The 18,363-nt window shown below is 38.0% G+C and overlaps 1 protein-coding gene across 3 annotated transcripts in view; it reads right to left on the reverse strand.

The window, feature by feature from the left end:
- The window catches only part of galt (galactose-1-phosphate uridylyltransferase), a 35,152-nt gene that overhangs the window by 15,823 nt on the left and 966 nt on the right, over nucleotides 1-18,363 (reverse strand). For 2 of the 3 annotated variants that reach the window (XM_044332928.1, XM_044332930.1), the window contains exons 2-7: nucleotides 17,905-18,074; nucleotides 16,770-16,845; nucleotides 16,314-16,362; nucleotides 10,171-10,300; nucleotides 8,510-8,566; nucleotides 730-852 (exon numbers count right to left, since the gene is read on the reverse strand). In XM_044332928.1, coding sequence (XP_044188863.1) covers nucleotides 730-852; nucleotides 8,510-8,566; nucleotides 10,171-10,300; nucleotides 16,314-16,362; nucleotides 16,770-16,845; nucleotides 17,905-18,074 — 605 coding nt within the window. Of the gene's footprint in view, nucleotides 1-729; nucleotides 853-8,509; nucleotides 8,567-10,170; nucleotides 10,301-13,523; nucleotides 13,688-16,313; nucleotides 16,363-16,769; nucleotides 16,846-17,904; nucleotides 18,075-18,363 lie in introns of those variants that run through there. The other variant, XM_044332931.1, reaches the window with a different exon arrangement.

The following is an 18,363-nucleotide window of genomic DNA, read 5'->3' on the forward strand; positions in this document are numbered from 1 at the left end:
AAAGAAAAACATGGGGGTGGAAGTAGATGGATAAGGGGAGAAGTAATGAGGGCAGCCATGGAAAGAAAAACACTGATGTCTCTTTGATGCATAAACCGTATATTTAGAAACATTTTTGGAGAATTCCCCGGATGATTACTGTAAGCCATTATCACGCAGTTAGCTAAAACGACTGGTGTTCCCATTACCATTTATGAAATTGCTCATGATCATCAAATGCAAATTTTTAGTGAGGTAATCCATGCAGCAATTCAAAAGCACTTCATTTAATCAAACATGCCTTTTAAGCCATGTATAATGGTTTGATTTTCCATATTTGGCCTCTATAGCCTGGGATGTCAGATTTGTTGTGTATCTCCCCATGATGTATTTTCCAGACTATTTACTGAGAAATCCAAGACTAAATGTTTGCCACTGCTTCTGTATTAATTTTAATCCTAATCATTTAAGAAAATCCATACAACCATACAACCATAATTACTGGCTCATCAAAGTTGTATTTCATTGTAATTTCTAGCACATACTTAAAATCCCTGAGATTAACAATAAACTGCACATGTTTTCTGTTCCTGTGCAACAAATCCTTTGAGGTATTGTTGAAAGGTATTCAGGAAAATGTAGGACATCCAAAACTGAGACCAGAGGAAAAGTAAATTATGAGTTATAAGTGTTCTGAAGGTAAAATTAAGCTTGAAATGTACTTTGTGTTGACTTGTGTACTAGCTGTACCTTTTTCTCAGCCTCTTGCTTGGCGTATTGCAGCAGCAGCGGCTCTCCATGTTTTTGATAGTATGCTCTCTGACAGCGGTCTGACAGAGCTGGCTCATTAGGCAGGAAGTTGCTGGCCCACACCTATGATGTCATAGGAAGCAAGAAGAAGATGGAGAAAGATGATGATGAGACATGACAGAAACCATAGAATTACAGTATGCAGGTTTGTGTGCACCTGTCTGTTTGTATCACACTATGTTCAGAAACCTACCCGCTTTATCTTGCTGCCATGATTCCAAATGAGTCCGTTTAATAAGGTCATTCATCAATATCACTCAATCAATAAATGTTTCACATGTGCAGAGATTTCTGGGTTTCAAAACTCACTTTCATTTTTTTTCCTCCCAGGTTTTTAAGATTGATAAATGGGTTTACCCTGACAGCCACTGGCTTTCATTTATTTCAACAGCAGGAAAATCAGCTTGAAGAGACTGAAATGTAATTGAGATAGGTACTTCATCACAGTGAACACAATCAGCCGGGTTCCATTAACCCAGGCAACAAATGCCCTGGAAACATATTTTCTCAATCAGCTTCTACTGTGAGCTTTAGGGTCCTGCTGTACATGAAAACAACATTTTCTGTTGAAGTCAGACCAGTTCTGGTTATTTAACGTGAGGGATCGTATTTTTCGCCACACTGGTATGAAGTGGCAGTGCTCAGGTGGAAAAAAGATGTCATGTGCTTGCATGTACCTGTCAGAATTTTGCCAGGCCAGCATCAATAATATATGATCCCGTCCCGATAAAGCAGATTGGCTTCATCAGGACGCTAAGGATGGATGTTTTTTTCCCACAAACCTTTACCTTTTGTTGTCGATTATTTAATCATGAATGTTAAATGTTTTTGCAAAATACCCAAAGTCCCCCTCCAGTCAAAGATGTGTTTTTCTTCTTGATCCTTCAGTTGGATTTTTGAGCTTCACTGTGCAGAATGATGTGTGTGCAGAGCTTGACACTAGAAGGCTGTTTCACTTTCATCTGTTCAAGGAGGAAAGTTTCTTTCTGCCCATTGAAAATGTCTGTTTAAGGTGAGTGCCTACGAGCATGATTTGTGGCATCATAACAATTTTGCAGCCAACTGTGTCCAGTATACGGCTTGTATTGTATACTGGACCACAGTGTTATAAGGAAACTTGAAACCTTCAGTACACATACACTGAGAACAGACTTTGAAGTGAAGCAGGTGATATCTTATGTCCAGCAGTTAAACTTTTGAAATTAATAATATTTGCATATTAGTAGATTCTGAATTTTTCATGAAGGAGAGAGAGTATGTGTCATTTTAAGGATTTTTAAGAAAGGTGTTGAACTTTTATGAGGAAAAACCATATCAGACCCAAATTATTAATCAACGCAGAGTACTTTTATATGTCTTAAAAAATGTCTGGGGGGGATCTTTAAGCTTTGAAACCAAGTTTTCAGGACACTGACGCGACATGTCCTCGATAAAAAATGAAATTAAATGGAGATGCATATTGAAAGTAGTCTAAGCCTGGGTTTAATGGCTGGAAAACAGGACCCATGTCTGTCATAGCGACACCTGCTCTGCCTCCCTCTTCAGCTTTACAACCTCTCAGTTCTTCTTGCCCCTGCATTTTTTAGCAGATGCTTTCACAGAGTTTTCCACCCTTTGCAAGTCACCTTTTTGTTATCAGCTACACATGGTATGACCTGCTGCCAGTCTGTGACCTGTCCTTTCAGACTTGTTTGCCAGTACTGACTTACTGCCCACCTGTTGCTCAACTGTAAGCAAGTTATTTGACCTCTGTCTCAGTAAAGTGCCTTAAACTCAACAAAACTTGTCTGTGTGTCTGCATTCAGGTCCTCAACCCTGTTACCCAACACATGAACTGTGACAATATGTATGTGCTTTTACTTGTCATAGAGTCGTGATATTGTCAATGGTGTGCACCATACAACAATAATGTCACACTACCAAAAGTAAAAACAGATGTTTATAGTCTCCACAAAATGAATTTGATACTGTCTGGAAATTAATGATATGTGCAACAATACTTTCACATACTTTCCACATACAATGTAAAATATGTGAAAAAAAACTGTATTGTCTTCACATAAAACTAGAGAAAAAACATACACTGAATAATTTTGCTGTACATAATAGTAAAGTCACACTAAATTACAACTGTAGTAATCAGTGTGCAACATTTTAGCTGGCTAACACATAAACTTAACATACTGTTAATATGTGCCCACAGACACACACACACCAACAAAATTAGCTTCCCAATTGTGATTAATTGCATATCTTCAAAAAAAAGATCTACAAGTTTAAAGCAGCTGTTTTGATATCTAACTGAGACAAACACTGTTCATACTTTCCTCTCATCAGCCACCAGCTGGCATTCTGTACCAGACAGTACCCTCTCTAAATGAGACGTTGGTAATAAGTTGTAATTGAAAAAGTCCCTGGAGAAAACAGAAAGTTTGATGCTTCAAAATAGATGAGTTGCTCATGGTAACTTTTGTGGCCATTTTTGTGGAAAACTTTCATCCACGTTCAACTCCACAAACAGCACTACAGTTCATTTTCTATCACACCTTAAGGCTGCAAAAACTGCCTCATAATGTACTTCTATTGCATTTCAGAAAGCTTTTTATGGATAACAGTAAACATCTTCACAGACATTCTGATTATTTATGTTTGCATCTCATGGTGTTTTATTGACTGTAGGGCAAAGACTGCCAAATGACTCTGACATTTAGCTGCCGATTTACTGCTGCAAATCAGTATCTGAGAAAACCATTACTGAGGTTTTGAATGGGATATATTTACATTACAAAAAAACATGCAATATATGCTCACAAGAAGACTGATTAGTTACAGTATTGCTGCTTTGCAAAGCTGTTTGTGTGTTTATTGGTATTAACTGACAAGAGTTCTTTTCATTTCATTATTTGTGCATGTTGTCCAGGTTCAGAATTATTGTAAACTGCTTTCAGAGGGTATTTTTGAGAGCTGTTAGGCTTATTTCTGTGCAATTTTAGTGAACGTAACATATTTGTGTCACCAGGGGTAGTTTTTCAATTATAATATTCCATTGCATGAACAGAGTAATAATCAGAGGCATTCTCAGCTGCTGTGGTATGTAACACCGCGCTGTTTCAGGCTGCATGGCAAATTGTTTTCTGATTAAACACTCCTCCATGTTTTCACCCAGAATGCAGTGCAGGATTCACGCTGTAATAGGCTCCTCATTTTGTTTCCCTTTACAACAAGGGACAATAAGTAGCATTAACTTCATGTGGGAAATATAAACAAGGTCTTCTTGATTATCAGGAGCTTCATAATATTTTAATTCAATCAATCTATCAATCAATTTTTATTTATATAGCGCCATATCACAACAAAAGTCATCTTTAGGCACTTTTCACATAGAGCAGGTCAAGACCGTACTCTTGTAATTGTGAGGCATTTTATGGATGTCCTGCTGGTCTTGCCTCTAGGGCACCTGTCATGTGGCTTCATCATCCTGGGTTTAGATTTATGAATAATATTTAATATGTAATAAAGCAAATGCAAAGTGATCTTTAAAAAAGCTGCAAATTATTAATGTTTCTTGGCATTTTTGCCCTGAGCCTTTGCATGATTCTGTACACAATGACTGCACTGTGAGTAGAAATCAGCTGAGCGTAATGTTAATATCAAGGCCCTTTTTGAATATTGGCTAAAGGCTGTACCATGTTTTGGAAAATGATTCTGATTCTGGAAAGACAGAAAGAGAAAAGACATGGTTGGTTTGTGAACTATATGTGCAAATACTGTACATCTGCATGCCTCCAGGCGTGTGTGTGGATATATCTGCATGCCTGCCAACATCTGTAGCTGTGGGTCTATTTGTACACCTGTGTTTTAGTATACACGGATCTATCTCCTATCCTGCAGCAGACTGTTGATTCTACGAGAAAAGTGGAAATAATGCTCAAGAGAAAAACAAAGGATATACTCTATTCCCACAGGACAAGTTATGTAAGTAAAAGGTATCACTCTCACTTGCAGGTGTTGTTCTTCAAGAGTGAAATACATACTTATGGAGAAAAATGAACTCAGTATCATTCTGCTCCTGATAGGCAAATGTTTTCAAATACATTCTGAGCACTTCACAGAATTAATACCGCATATAGTTTAGGCTACTTAAAAGAAAAAGAAAAGGATATTGCTATTCCAGAGGCATACATTTTCCTTCCTCCACTTACATACATACACTCCGTTCCCGTGAGACCAAAGTTATCAGAAGCAATGCTGCCTCCAGACTATGATTAACATTTTCTGTTCCTTATTCTTCAGAGTTTTAGATCTTTGCTTCTTACGTTTTGGCCTGGAGGGGTTGTCCGGCTGTACACACACACACACACACACACACACACATACACACACATACATTTACACAACTATTTTCTTGGACTTTGATGTCTTTAGAAAGGGAAATCTGGACTGCAGGAGAGAAGAAACAAAAAAGAGGCAGAACTGCTAAAACTTTTAAAAAAGCTCCATCAAAGCCCGATTCCAGGTTTGATTTGGGCTCTGTTTGAAATCCTTTCATACTAGATCACACGAAAACAAAACATTTATTTTTTTTTGATCTGGTAACAGTTATGCATGTACAGAAAAGATTTTAATGGCACCTGAATGCTTATATAAGAAAAGGGACTTTTAACCATCTGAATCAGAAAGTTTCTTTCTATACAGTGGTGCTGTTGCTCTCTACTTTTTTGATGCAATATTCTGATGTAACAAACAACTTTCACCAGAGGAAAATCTATGATACAGTGTGTTCAAACCATCTTATTCTGAGGTTACATACTGCCCTCTGCTGTTAATGTCTATATTCTAGCCTCAGAAAACCTCACAGCACATGATTTAAGCGTTTTGTTTCTACTCATCCTATGGGATGTCAAATACTTATTTTACTTCAAAAGCCTGAGCTTTTCCTTGATTTGAAATTGCATTGATCAACCAGAGAGGTGGTGTAGTATTTCACAGTCAAACCTTAAGCGAGCTCCTCACCTCAGGGAGTGTAAACCTTTATGACCTTTTCCTTTAAAAATTTCCATATTTTTTGTAATGTGGTAATATGGTACTCTACTGTCATGGCAACATACTGTATTGTCTCTTTATACTTACATTAGTTTAGCCGAACAATTTTCTTTTGTCTTTATCTGCAATTTAATTTGTTTACTTATCACTCAGTAATATTCCCATCTGCATTCTCATCTTAGTTTATTACCTTCACAAATACAATTGAACTTGGTATAATGGCTTCATTCAAAGTGGCTCCTGTGTCCAATTAGAAAGCCATCTCATAGTGTACATATTAGGGCAGGCTGAAGACAGAATTCCTCCCTAGACTCGCAGGCTGAACACCTGTTTTTTTGTTTCCGACAGGCCTTTCTTCCTTTGTTCGTATGACTTCCCATCGGTTCCAGTCCAGTGGTCTTTTCATTTCAGGTTCTATGCGGCTTTATTTGTTTTCTATATTGCTTGGATAGCTGACATATAACTCTCTGTTTAAAATTCAACATATCGCTCTGTCTGCCCCAACTAACCATCATTCTGTTTTTGTCATTCTCCCTCCTGATTGTGCTCTTTCTCAGCATCACACCGTCTGGGTGACAGTTTGACAGGAAATGCCTCTCTCGTTTTCTCTCTGAGGTGTTAGTCTTGCCTGAATCACCACAATGAATTGGCAAACATGACAAGACAAGAAAACGACCAACAGTAATATAGGTGTGACTATGCATTTAAAAAAACAATCAAGGAAGAAATAACAGACACACAAATATGCACGAACACAAAACGTGACAAACGGTCACTGGAGATTTATGAATGAGGAGTCAATTACCAGCTTCTACGTTGAGACTTGTCTAGCGCAAAACTTTTAAGTGAGTTGTTCTTAACACATCTTAACTTCACTGTCAGGGACAGCAGCTCAGACGTGCAAATTGGATCAATGTGACAGATTCAGATTGTATTGCGCATATGTGATAAAAGCATTTATTTTAACACTGTATCGTGAAAGCAGAAGTATTGGGAGAAGTGGTTAGTGTATGTATGTTGATGTATGCATTTTTTTTTCTTAGTTAAAATCGCTCACATCAAAATTCAGACAAAACAGAGCAAATAAGTTGTAATGTTTATATATTTGGATATACAGTGGTACTTAAAATAATTTAGAATTTGCTCTATTTTGTGCATACATACGACCTAAAACATGATCAGATTTTCATGCGTGTCCTAAAACTAGATAAAGAGACATCAATTAAACAAATGAGACAAAAAAACTTATATTAATTTTATTTATTGAGGAAAATGATCCAATGTTACATATTTGTGTGTGGCAGAAGTATGTGAACCTCTAGGATTATCATTGTATTTTTTTATTAAGGGGAAATTAGAGTCATCTGTTTCAATCAATGGGATGACAATCAGGTGTGAGTCTGGGAGGCCCTGCCTAATTTAAAGAAGAGAAATCTGATTACTCACTATCAAAGTCTGATGCTCACCAGGCTGGAAAGGGTTACAAAACCATTTCTAAAGAGTTTGGACTCCACCAGTCGACTGTCAGGCAGATCATGTACAAATGGAGGGCATTCAACATCATTGTTACCCTCACCGGGAGTGGTCGACCAACAAAGATCACACCAAGAGCAAGGTGTGTAATAGTCCAGGAGGTCACAAGGGCACCCAGGGTGATGTCTAGGAAACTAAAGGCCTCTCTTGCAGTGGCTACAGTCAATGTTAATGAATCCACCATCAGGAGGACATTGAACATCAATGGTGTGTGTGGTGTGTGTCCAGAGTTGCAAGGAAAAAAGCCACTTCTGTCCAAAAAGAACATTGCTGCCGTCAACGGTTTGCTTCAGACCACGTGGATAAGCCAGAAGGCAATTGTGAAAATGTTCTGTGGATGGATAAGACCAAAATCGAACTTTTTGGCTTGAATGAGAAGCATTATGTTTGGTGACAAGCAAACACTTCATTCCAGCATAAAAACCTTAGGTTTGGGCCTGCTTTGCTGCTTCTGGACCAGGACAGCTTGCAATCATTGATGGAGCTATGAGTTCTGAGTTGTACCAGCAAATTCTATAGGAAAAGTTGTTTATGTTATCCGTCCGTGAACTGAAGCTCAACAGAAAGTGGGTCATGCAGCAAGACAACGACCTTAAACACACAAGTCGTTCTATCAAAGAATAGTTAGAGCAGAAGAAAGTTAATGTTGTAGAGTGGCTGAGTCAAAGTCCTGACCTTAATCCAATAGAAATTATGTGGAAAGACCTGAAACAGGCAGTTCATGCAAAGAAGTCCACCAACATCCCCGACTTGAGAGTGTTCTGTAAGGAGGAATGGGCTAAAATTCCTCCAAGCCGATATGCAGGGCTGATAAACAGTTACCAGAAACGTTTGGTTGAAGTTATTGCAGCAAAAGGGGGTCACACCAGTTTCTGAAAGCAAGAGTTCACACACTTTTGCCTCCCACAAATATGTAAGATTAGATAATTTTCGTCAATAAATAAATGAATAAGTTTAACGTTTTTGTCTCATTTGTTTAACTGGGTTCCCTTTATCTTGTTTTAGGATTTGTGTGAAAATCTCATTATGTTTTAGGTCATATTTATGTAGAAATAGAGCAAATTCTGAAGGGTTCACAAACTTTCAAGCAGCACTGTAGGTATAAGTCAAAGCAGTATGTATTCAGTACAGTTATGTTTCCTACCTGACAGTGAGGATGTGGATTTGAACAACCCATCATAGCTCCTTTATTCTCAAAGATCTAAAAAAAAAAAAAGGAGAAGTTAGTCAAAATCATAATTTACTTTTTTTGTTTGTATGTGGAGCTACAAAACTAAGGCGAAGCAAATTGAAATGACGATAAAGACTAAAAATTGAAGAAGAGACACGATCATTCACATTATTATTATTTCAATAATCACCCAGCCATTGTGAAGCCTTTTTGGCCAAAGTAGATATTGCAGTGACAAATTATAGCCCCTTGATCCTTGGACTCTACAAGTAAGTGAAATCCTGTTTTGCTCCAGAAGTCAACAAGCAAAGTGGTCTGTCTCAAGGGCTCTTGAACAGAGCAAATGTTTACTGATGCAGGGGACTACAACTTACAAGTGTCTCAAAAGGAATCACTTCAGTGAGTAATCTGGGAGAATGGTGCTGTCCCTGGTGCTGATATTGGTAATTTATACTGTTGTCTCTGTGGCTGTGTATGTATTTGTCTATTTGGTGAGAATTTTTAGGGATCTCAAGTGATTCGGTACCATGCTCTTGGATATTTCAACAGATGCCTACACTCATAGGTTTTTTTTAGATCACTAAAGGAATATCATAAGCCAAAATCTGTCATGAAATGCAGAAAATACTGTATTTTGGTATTTTCCTATACTGGGTTGGCCTGCACAGCTAATCAAAAAACGTCAATACTTCACAATGAACACACTGGTTGAATTTCTGTGTAGACTAGACAAAAAGGTTTGGATTTACTGGAAGGCCAGTGTTCTGAGAATGTACACCCCATTTGTTTATCCCATAGCTAATGATACGTGACTCATCATTTGACCATGTTGGACTGAGTGCAATAAAATAGCTAAATTATGATTTAAAAACAAAACAAAACAAAATAATATGAAAAATGGAGATTGTGTACACAAAAACTTGTGAACAGAAGTCTTTAAATGTACAGAAGTTAGAGGCTGACCTTTGAAGGACCAGATGGATACTAATATGTAATATTTTTAATTTAGTTTTGGATTTAAGATGGCCTCAGCAACTATAGTGCAGTGATTTGTTCATAATTGCTAAAACTGTGATTATGCTGCTCTAGCTTGTGTCAGTAATGGCTTATGAGGGCCATGGGTACCGTAGTATTTGGTGCCATTCAACACACTGGACCGACAAAAAAAGCTGTGTTTTTCAGATTCATTGAGCACATACTTCTATCTATATACCCAATAAAGTAATGTAACCAGTAAAGATTTACTACAACTTCTAACCTCTAAATGTATCAACAAAAACATGGTATCTTTATTTGCTATGATATTGTCAGTGTGTAATATAGGAAGAATTTAATTGCTAGTTATATAAATACCGACATCTTATCTTATCCATATCCTGCTCTCCCTATTGCTGCTTGAATTTTGCCCAGAGGCATGATTAAAGTTTCATCTCATCCAATACAGGACAAATTAAATGGAAAGCTGGGAACAGCAGAAAACTGAATGATCAGTGACGCAAGAATATGAGGTGAAAAGTTCATCTATTTTCGATTTTTACAGATACCTATCCCTGAGAGAAATTAGATTAATGATGTATGTGTTAATGTGCATACAAATGACTGTGTCTGCGTACTGGTGTTTGTGCATCCTATACCTGAACCCAAGGGTAGGTAGCGCCTAGCTCTTCAACAAGCTCTGCCCACTTGTCAATCACCTTGACAACGTCTTCTTTTTTCATGAGAGGGAGGGTGACGTCAGACCAGGGATGGAAACACATCACCTTACTGAGAGAGAGATGAAGAAAGAGAGGATGGCAGGAAAGATAAATTACAGGAATCACCATAGTTATTACAATTCATCCTGAGGTGGACATGAATGTCTGAACCAAATATCATGCCGATTTATCCAGTTTTTGTCTCAGAACACTGCCATCCATGGAGCCATGCCACTAGCGTGCCTAAAAGTGGTGTCAAGCACTGCTTTTAACAAAACTAAACTAAAACTGAAGCCTACAATTAAAAAAAAGAGCAGCTTGCTGCGTCTTTTTTTTTTTATTACTGTTGCTAGGCAACCACCGAATCACCTGTCCTTAAGCCTTTCTGTTATTTTGCTGTGAAGTAAACTTGCTCCATGCCTGCTGTTTTCTGTTCAGATCATGGCAACTACGGTTGGTAAAGTCATATAGCTCCGGGTATCCAGCAACAGCTACCACTAGTTTGTCCCAGACTGGTTTAGTTATCTCCACTTGTTGTCGTCATCACCACAGAAGGCTCGTCTCTGAATTCATCCGATTACACGATGGGAAAAACTCCCTCAGGCGCTTTTCCGCTCTGAGTTGAAGCAAAAGCAAACCAAAAGCAGTAAGCAAAAAAGCTTTACTCTCATTGAAAACAATTACAAAAAGCTGCCCCAGGCTGCTAAAAGGCGCTCTGTCTGATCTGGGCTGTGTGAAGCTACATCTCTCTCACTTTTTTCACTAGTGTTAGGTGATAATACCAGGTGTTAAAACCTTCACCTTCCATACTGTCTTTGTTCTGTCTGGCTTTTAGTTTTTTTTTTAGTGTGCATGTGTCTATTATTTATTATGATGTTTTGTTGTTGTTCTGGGTCTGATTAATAAGTAATAAATGTGCTGCTGCTGTCTTGCCTGGGTTTTCCTTGAAATGCATAAAAAAAGATCCTTGGACTATTTGGGAATGGCCTGGTTAATAAAAGTGATAATCTGCAAGGCTGTGTGTTATTATCTCTGGTGCAAAGTGCTGAATGCCGTGAAACTACTGCAGTTCTCAGAGACCACCTCTCAAAAACAGCTACACATCTTCTCTGACATATTTTCCATTGAAGTTCTTGTTAGTGGGGCTCTTCGGATCCATTGAAAAATGCTTGCAATTAATAAATAACAAGCCTGACAAATCGCTCCTTGAAGATTAAGATGAATGTTTCTGCTCGTATAAACAATCACAACCAAAGTGATGAAGCTCCAATACAAACCCTGATTAAATTTACGGGTTAAATTCAACCTTATGAAATCATCATTATCATCATCATCCAACTCAAATGCTGCTGTATGGAAAATAAAGTGAAGATGTTATCAATAAAATCCTAGATGGACAAATCTGAACGCTTAATGTTCAAGGATCTCTCTCATTTTCTCATTAGAGCTGAGAACTGCAGCCATTTCAATAGTAAGCTATCTCAACTGGGATTAAAGTGAATCAAGATTTAAACTACAAAGAAGGTACAAAGGTTAAAGTCCAACTGAAATCACATTTAAACAGCTTCTTTTTGTGTCAATCTAAGTTTGGTTGATATTAGCTGGGAGGCTACCAGTGTTAAACTGTACGGAACACAGACAAAGTAAACAAACTGCTGTAGCTACAAGTTATGGTTAGACAGTGTGTCGCTAACAGGCATTTTGAAGACCAATGACCAAACCAGCATCTAACTGGACCAAAGTTACATTTATGTTAACATGCTAAGGAGCTAACATGCTAATCAGCTAATTAGCTATCTAGCCTGCTAAATGGTATTGGCGGTGCGCTTTTACTCGGTGAATATTTGTTTGGTGGCTCGTTCAACAAGCCAAGGTGCAGGACAAGATGCATTTTCATGTTTGTAAGTTAGATAAGAAGGAGACTTTAGCAGGAAAGCTAATTTGGGTTGTTGTTCAGAGTCTGTGGCTTTTGTGTTGTATAGCAGGATGCTATCAGGCTCAGTGTGACCGTCTGCTCTGCCGATGATCGAACACCATGTTATTGCTTTACTCAAGATTTTATTTTCTGTATCAAAATAAGGTCTCCAGCAACGTAAGTGGATGTTGAAATGGTATATAATCGAAATAATGTAAAACTAGGGAGCATAATCAGGAAATCAACACAATATAGTACTTCAGAATTTAACGGGCAACAGAATCTGATGATATTTTTCTACATTTATTAGAAAGATCACAAAAGACAGACACCATTGGGACTGACTGACTGACTTGATAACATGCAACACATGTCTTGGGTCAGATTTGAAGTTACAACATCATAGCTTTACTCGTGATATCCGCCATGATATCTGAACATTTTAAGAAGAATTCTGTTGAGACAAAAAGTGAGCAAGACCAACTGAAAAAAAGCATGGTTTCAGAGTGTAAATACATCTTAACAACTTTGCACAGAGGTTAAAAGGTGTGTGTACTCAATTCATGTCCTCATTGTGTGTGTGTGTGTGTGTGTGTGTGTGTGTGTGTGTGTGTGTGTGTGTGTGTGTGTGTGTGTGTGTGTGTGTGTGTAACATAATACAATGTCCATGTGTATGTTTGCTCTCTCCCTATCCTCAAATACCCAGGGATACCACCTTGACTGTTGGAATCAGAAAAAAATGAAATTTCAGTCAGGCTCTTCTTGGGCCCAAGCAGCTAGTACATGATCAATTATTGAACATGACTTTGGTGTTTATGCTCTGAGCAAAATTGAATGGTCGTATTTATGAATTGTTCATGAGTATTTTAGGAGCTGCCAGCACTCCAGTGTGTATTTGTGTGTGTGTGTGTGTGTGTGTGTGTGTGTGTGTGTGTGTTTAGACCTCAGCAAAACTCACTTTAAAACAGTGTTAAACAGAAGCATCTAAAACTTCAACCCTTATACAGTAAATTAATGTCCATTTATCCAATTAGCACACATTATAGTCACAAACCTGTATTTCCTATTGCAGCAGCATTGACTGAACAGGCCAGGATGCATCAAATCTGTGATAAAGATTTCACTTTATTTGAGCAAATACTGTTAAACCCTTACATGATTAAATGATGGGTAAAAACTTGTACCCAAATGTTATGTCTCCAAAATTTCTTGTTTACTGTGTCCTGGTGATTGATACTGATGGAGACAATGTTCTAAGACAGCATACCTACAGTATTCATTTATTTAAGTTTTTAAAAAGAGACATCAATTCAAACCAAAGTCAATTTCTAATAATAAAGCATTGACTTGTCTGCAATTTAAGTCCACACAATCTTACATTGTTGTCATTTTCTCATTGAACATGAAGAATGTGGGTCTTGATGTTGTAGCAGTCACCCATTCGTGGGGCTTGCTATCATTTCCCTGTTCCAAATAAGTGTCTCCCTGTTCCGAATTTGAATTGTATGTCGAAATCCCTCTGGGTTGATTGGAGGGGTATTCAGATCACCTGTTGTGCAGGGTGTAGGGACTGGCTCCCAAATAGTAATTGAGGGCTGCTGAGTTAATTCCCTCTTGGCCAATCAGGATGTGGCAACGCCTTTTTTCTGGGGTTTAAGAGAGGGGAGAAATGGCACACCCTGGTCATTCTGTTCTTTCCTCAATTAGTTTCATCATTTGTAGAGATTGTCAGACAAAAACTCTGGTCTGTTCAGGCCCTTTTGAGTCTTCGTTCTGGTCTTTTGCCTTTCTGATTTGAGTGTACCTTTTGAGGGAATACAAAAAATAATCCTTAAAACCGAGTTACCTGCAGCGGGTTGATCTTAGTGCTATTCGTGCAAGGGGTTGCGCTTGCCTCACGACAGCCTAACACCTCCGGGCTTTATTTTGTTTAATATACATATTTTTTTCATTATAATTATCAAAGAGGCATATTTTCATTATTACTATTGAAGAGGCATTTGTTAAGGGGACGTTTCCCTATGAACAGAGCCTTGTGAGGTGGTTTCTCCAAGTGACCGTTATTTGTTTTTCGTTATTCTTTTATGTGGCTAGGAGCTGGTTCTCAGGCTACTTTCCGATCAGCTGAGGTCTGGAGGATCAGTACCGCCACACTGTATCTAATAAGAGACAATCATCAGATGGAAGAAGAAAACACAAACAAATATAGCAAGTAACTTAAAGTGTTACCAAATCTTTTCTTTTGGGATTCAATATCATTCTCCTGAGACTGACTGTATGACTGAGAAGAGGCGATGCCATAAGGAATTAGGAATTTTCTCAGTTCTTCCGTCATCCTATCTCTTTTGTCTCCCGTGACCCAAATCTCCAAAATCACACTTCCTATTTTGTTTTGCACTCTAATTGGCTCTCTGAATGTTGCTGCAAGGCAACAAGCTGTGGTTCAATTTCCTCTTTCTTGGCCACAACTCTGGACTGAGCATATTCCAAACACACTACAACAAAAACAGTACTGTGCAGTACATGAAAGGAGGGGGGAGAAGCATGCAGCCACTACATCATGAAAAGAAAATCACAAATGCGAAACACAAATAGATTAAATCCGCAAGGCAGAAAAACACCTGGAAACTTAACATCAATACAAAGACAGCACAACAAGTCAATCAGTGTTGTTTCTCCGCCTCATTATTCTGAGAGTGTGTGTGTGTGGCAAGCAATAACTGACAGCCTCTACTTCTGCCAACACATGGGATTTCAACCCCAAGTTCAGTTTTCAACCTGCACATGCAGTACAGTGTTTTGATTTAATCTATTATTTAGCAGTTGTGTAACTCTGCTGTCAGGCAGAATCATCCAAGTATTCTCAAAATGGCAGGACTGTACAGGAACGTCTTTAAAGATATGCAATTGTCTGACAGCCACATATCTTTGATATGATATGAAATATGAGTGGGTTCTGTTTGTATTTGCAGTCATGAATCTTCACTTACTGATCCATGGCACCGTAAGAACCATGTGACATCTGGGATCAAGATGAGTAAAAATGTATTTGCAAAGGTTTTGTGCAACTCATCTCTCTGCAGGTGCTGTAATTATGTGTCTGTAAGTGAGCAATAAGAAAGGATTAGCTATCCTGTCAGGCATTCTCAAAATCTACCAACTCTGACAAAGACTAATGATGATTCCATTATCGAGCAACCTAGCAACTATTTTCTTGAATCATTTTGTGTATAAAATGTTAGAAAATAGAGAAAAGTGCCCATTATAATTTCTAAGAGCCCAAGATGATGTCTTCAAATATCCTGTTTCGTCTGATCAACAGTTCAAACCCCAAAGATATTCAGTTTACTTTGATGTATAACACATAGAAGCTTCAAATCCTCATATTTCAGAGACTGCAACCAGCAAAGATTTGGCATTTTTCCTCAAAAAAATGACTAATGCTATTACTCGGTCATCGAAATAGTTGCTGAATCATTTTGTCGATTGACTAATGGATTAATAGACTAATCGTTGCAGCTCTACTGAAATCCATGTCATCATAACTCATTCAAGCATCTATCTCTTAGTGTGCACATTGGAGCGGTGAGGAAACATCCCCATCTGCTGGTTACACAGAGGGAAAATATATCATAATGTAAGCTTGGTGTGGTTTTGTCATTTTTGTTTTGCACAGTTCAAGTCGTCATGAAAAGAGGTGCAATGCAGTGCAGTGATTAAAACAATTAGCCCTTCATAACAGTTGATTATGATGATGTCGATCACGACAACGAATCAAAGTTGCCTCAGCATGACTGCTCTGATTGCACTCATCAGTTCAGATATAATAAGTCATAAATTTTAATGTATCACTTTTAAAAGGAATGTTGATTTAAGATGTAACATTAAAAAGAAATCTAACCTTTAAACCACATATTAATTTACAATGTATGTGTTTAATATTTATCTCATAACTGCATTTTTTGCTTATTGATAAGGGGCCACATACAATATCAAACATGCTGCTGTTTGATGTGCTTTAGAGTAAACTTTCATCTTCAGTCTCTTGGCATTTTTTTCAATAAATAACACGCACTCAGTTTCAATCCAAGTAAATAAGACAGATACAAATACACATAAAAGTTTTACATAGTTACTGTCAAACTGTGACATCGTGCTTTGTTCTTACCAGACGCCCCTGGCAGCTTTAGACTGAAACAATGGATGTTGATCTGAACCTGAGGAACACAACAGCAAATGTAAAGTAAAATTTTAATGTGCTACACTTTAAACAATTCGTTTCCTTTGTGTATGTAAGCAAAGCTATTTTGGTCCACCTGCACCCATCAGACCTGAAAGAACACATTATTGTGCCATGAAATTATAAAAATACAATGACAATAAAATATTGGGATTAGGATGAAAATAAAATACTCCACAAAGGATTCAATTTAAGTAGAAAAAGGCTCTAAAAAACCTACATTGTACATACACTACAGCTAGAGAACTAAGTGAAAGCAGAGTATGCAAAAAAAACCAAAACATTCCTCTATACAAAGATATTACAACCAACTGCTTATTTTCTTTAATGACTCCAATGACTTGTTACTATTAACACTTTTACAGCATCAGATATGACACTCACCAGGATCTGGAGCATCAGGCTGAAGAGCAGGGAAGTCATTTTCAAAAACAAAAGTGCTGTCATAGTTTGGATTCACCTAGAGAAACAGAGACGGAAAGACAGACAAATATAGTAGACAATAGTGGAAAAATTTTAAATTGTCTTTTTTTTTTTTTTTTCTCCAAATGGAATAATAAACAGTACTGTGCAAAAGTTTTTGGCACTTTAGATCTTTATCCTTTATGCAGCACCATCAAGCAGGTGCCTGATTGGCCCCAAATTCATTCTGCAGCATCACAACGAGCCCAAACATCCAGCCAGAGTTGTAAAGAACTATCTTCATCAACAAGAAGACAAGGAGTCCTGCAACTGATGGTTTGACCCCCACAGAGCCCTGATCTCAACATCATGGAGTGAGTCTGGGATTACATGAAGAGACAGAGGCAGCTAATACGCCGAAATCCATAGAACTGTGGCAACTTCTCCAAGATTCAGGAATAACCGACCTGCCAAGTGCCTGGAAAAATGTATACAGGTGTACCAAGGAGAATTACTGCTGTTTTAAAGGCAAAGCTGCTCACAACAAATATTGATTTCATTTAGGTTTCTTCTGTTTACTGCACTTTATATGAAGTTAATTGATAAATAAAAACTATTCATGGCATTATTTTTGAAAGCATCCTCACTTTGAGTGCCTAAAACTTTTGCACAGTAATGTATACGTGGAGACAAATGTTAGACACATTTTGCAAAAATGAAATCTGTAATAAAATCAAAAATTCTGACAATGTCACAGTTAAATTAGGCTTTTTGTGTAATGTTTGGTGTCCACAGCATCTACAGATGCATCAAAATGTGATCACCAGTGGAGCTGTTGAGTGGTCAATAGATCAGACTGTGGTTGTACTATACAGCTATTAGGCAAGAGTGAACATGTGTAACTGTAGAGTGTGAACAGAGCACTCAAAAAGAGAGCATTAGGGCGTGACAGCAGAGAAATCCTAAACTTTAGAAAACTATGGATGTGACATCTGTGACGCCTTTCATATGTGCCATAAATAACACATATCTCCCCTAGCCATTACCAAACTAACAGTTTAATGCAGGCTCACGGTATGTATAGCCTACCTGCATCCATTGAATTACCTGTTCTTACCTCTCCATTAGCACGCGTGTTCCCGGGACAGAGGGGATTGTTGGGGTCATGTCTGGGTACGTGTTCCTCGGAAGGTTTTTCTACCTGACCAGCCCAGGGTCTCTTCATGCGGTGGGCCGACACCAGGACCCAACTGTCTCTGAGAGGGTTGTAACGCAGGTGCTGGTGTTCTGAGGTGAGGGGTGACATGCATTGAGACAAAACAATGGTATAACACATACAGAGAGTGCTGGTTCATTGTGTGGCATATAAAGAGAAGAGATGGAAAAAAGTGACCAAAAGTGGAATTTTCTCTGAGGACAATCTGGTCACTGAAAGTCATTCTTAACTACACATTAAAAAAGAAAACTGAAAGACATTCAGACACAGATGATATGTTTGGCTTATATATACGGATGCCTGTTTGCTAATCTACTTGTTGCTCATGTAACATCTGCCAAATCCAGCAAAAACCTGCAA

The sequence above is a fragment of the Thunnus albacares genome, chromosome 18, assembly GCF_914725855.1.
Source record: "Thunnus albacares chromosome 18, fThuAlb1.1, whole genome shotgun sequence".
Taxonomy (NCBI): domain Eukaryota; kingdom Metazoa; phylum Chordata; class Actinopteri; order Scombriformes; family Scombridae; genus Thunnus; species Thunnus albacares.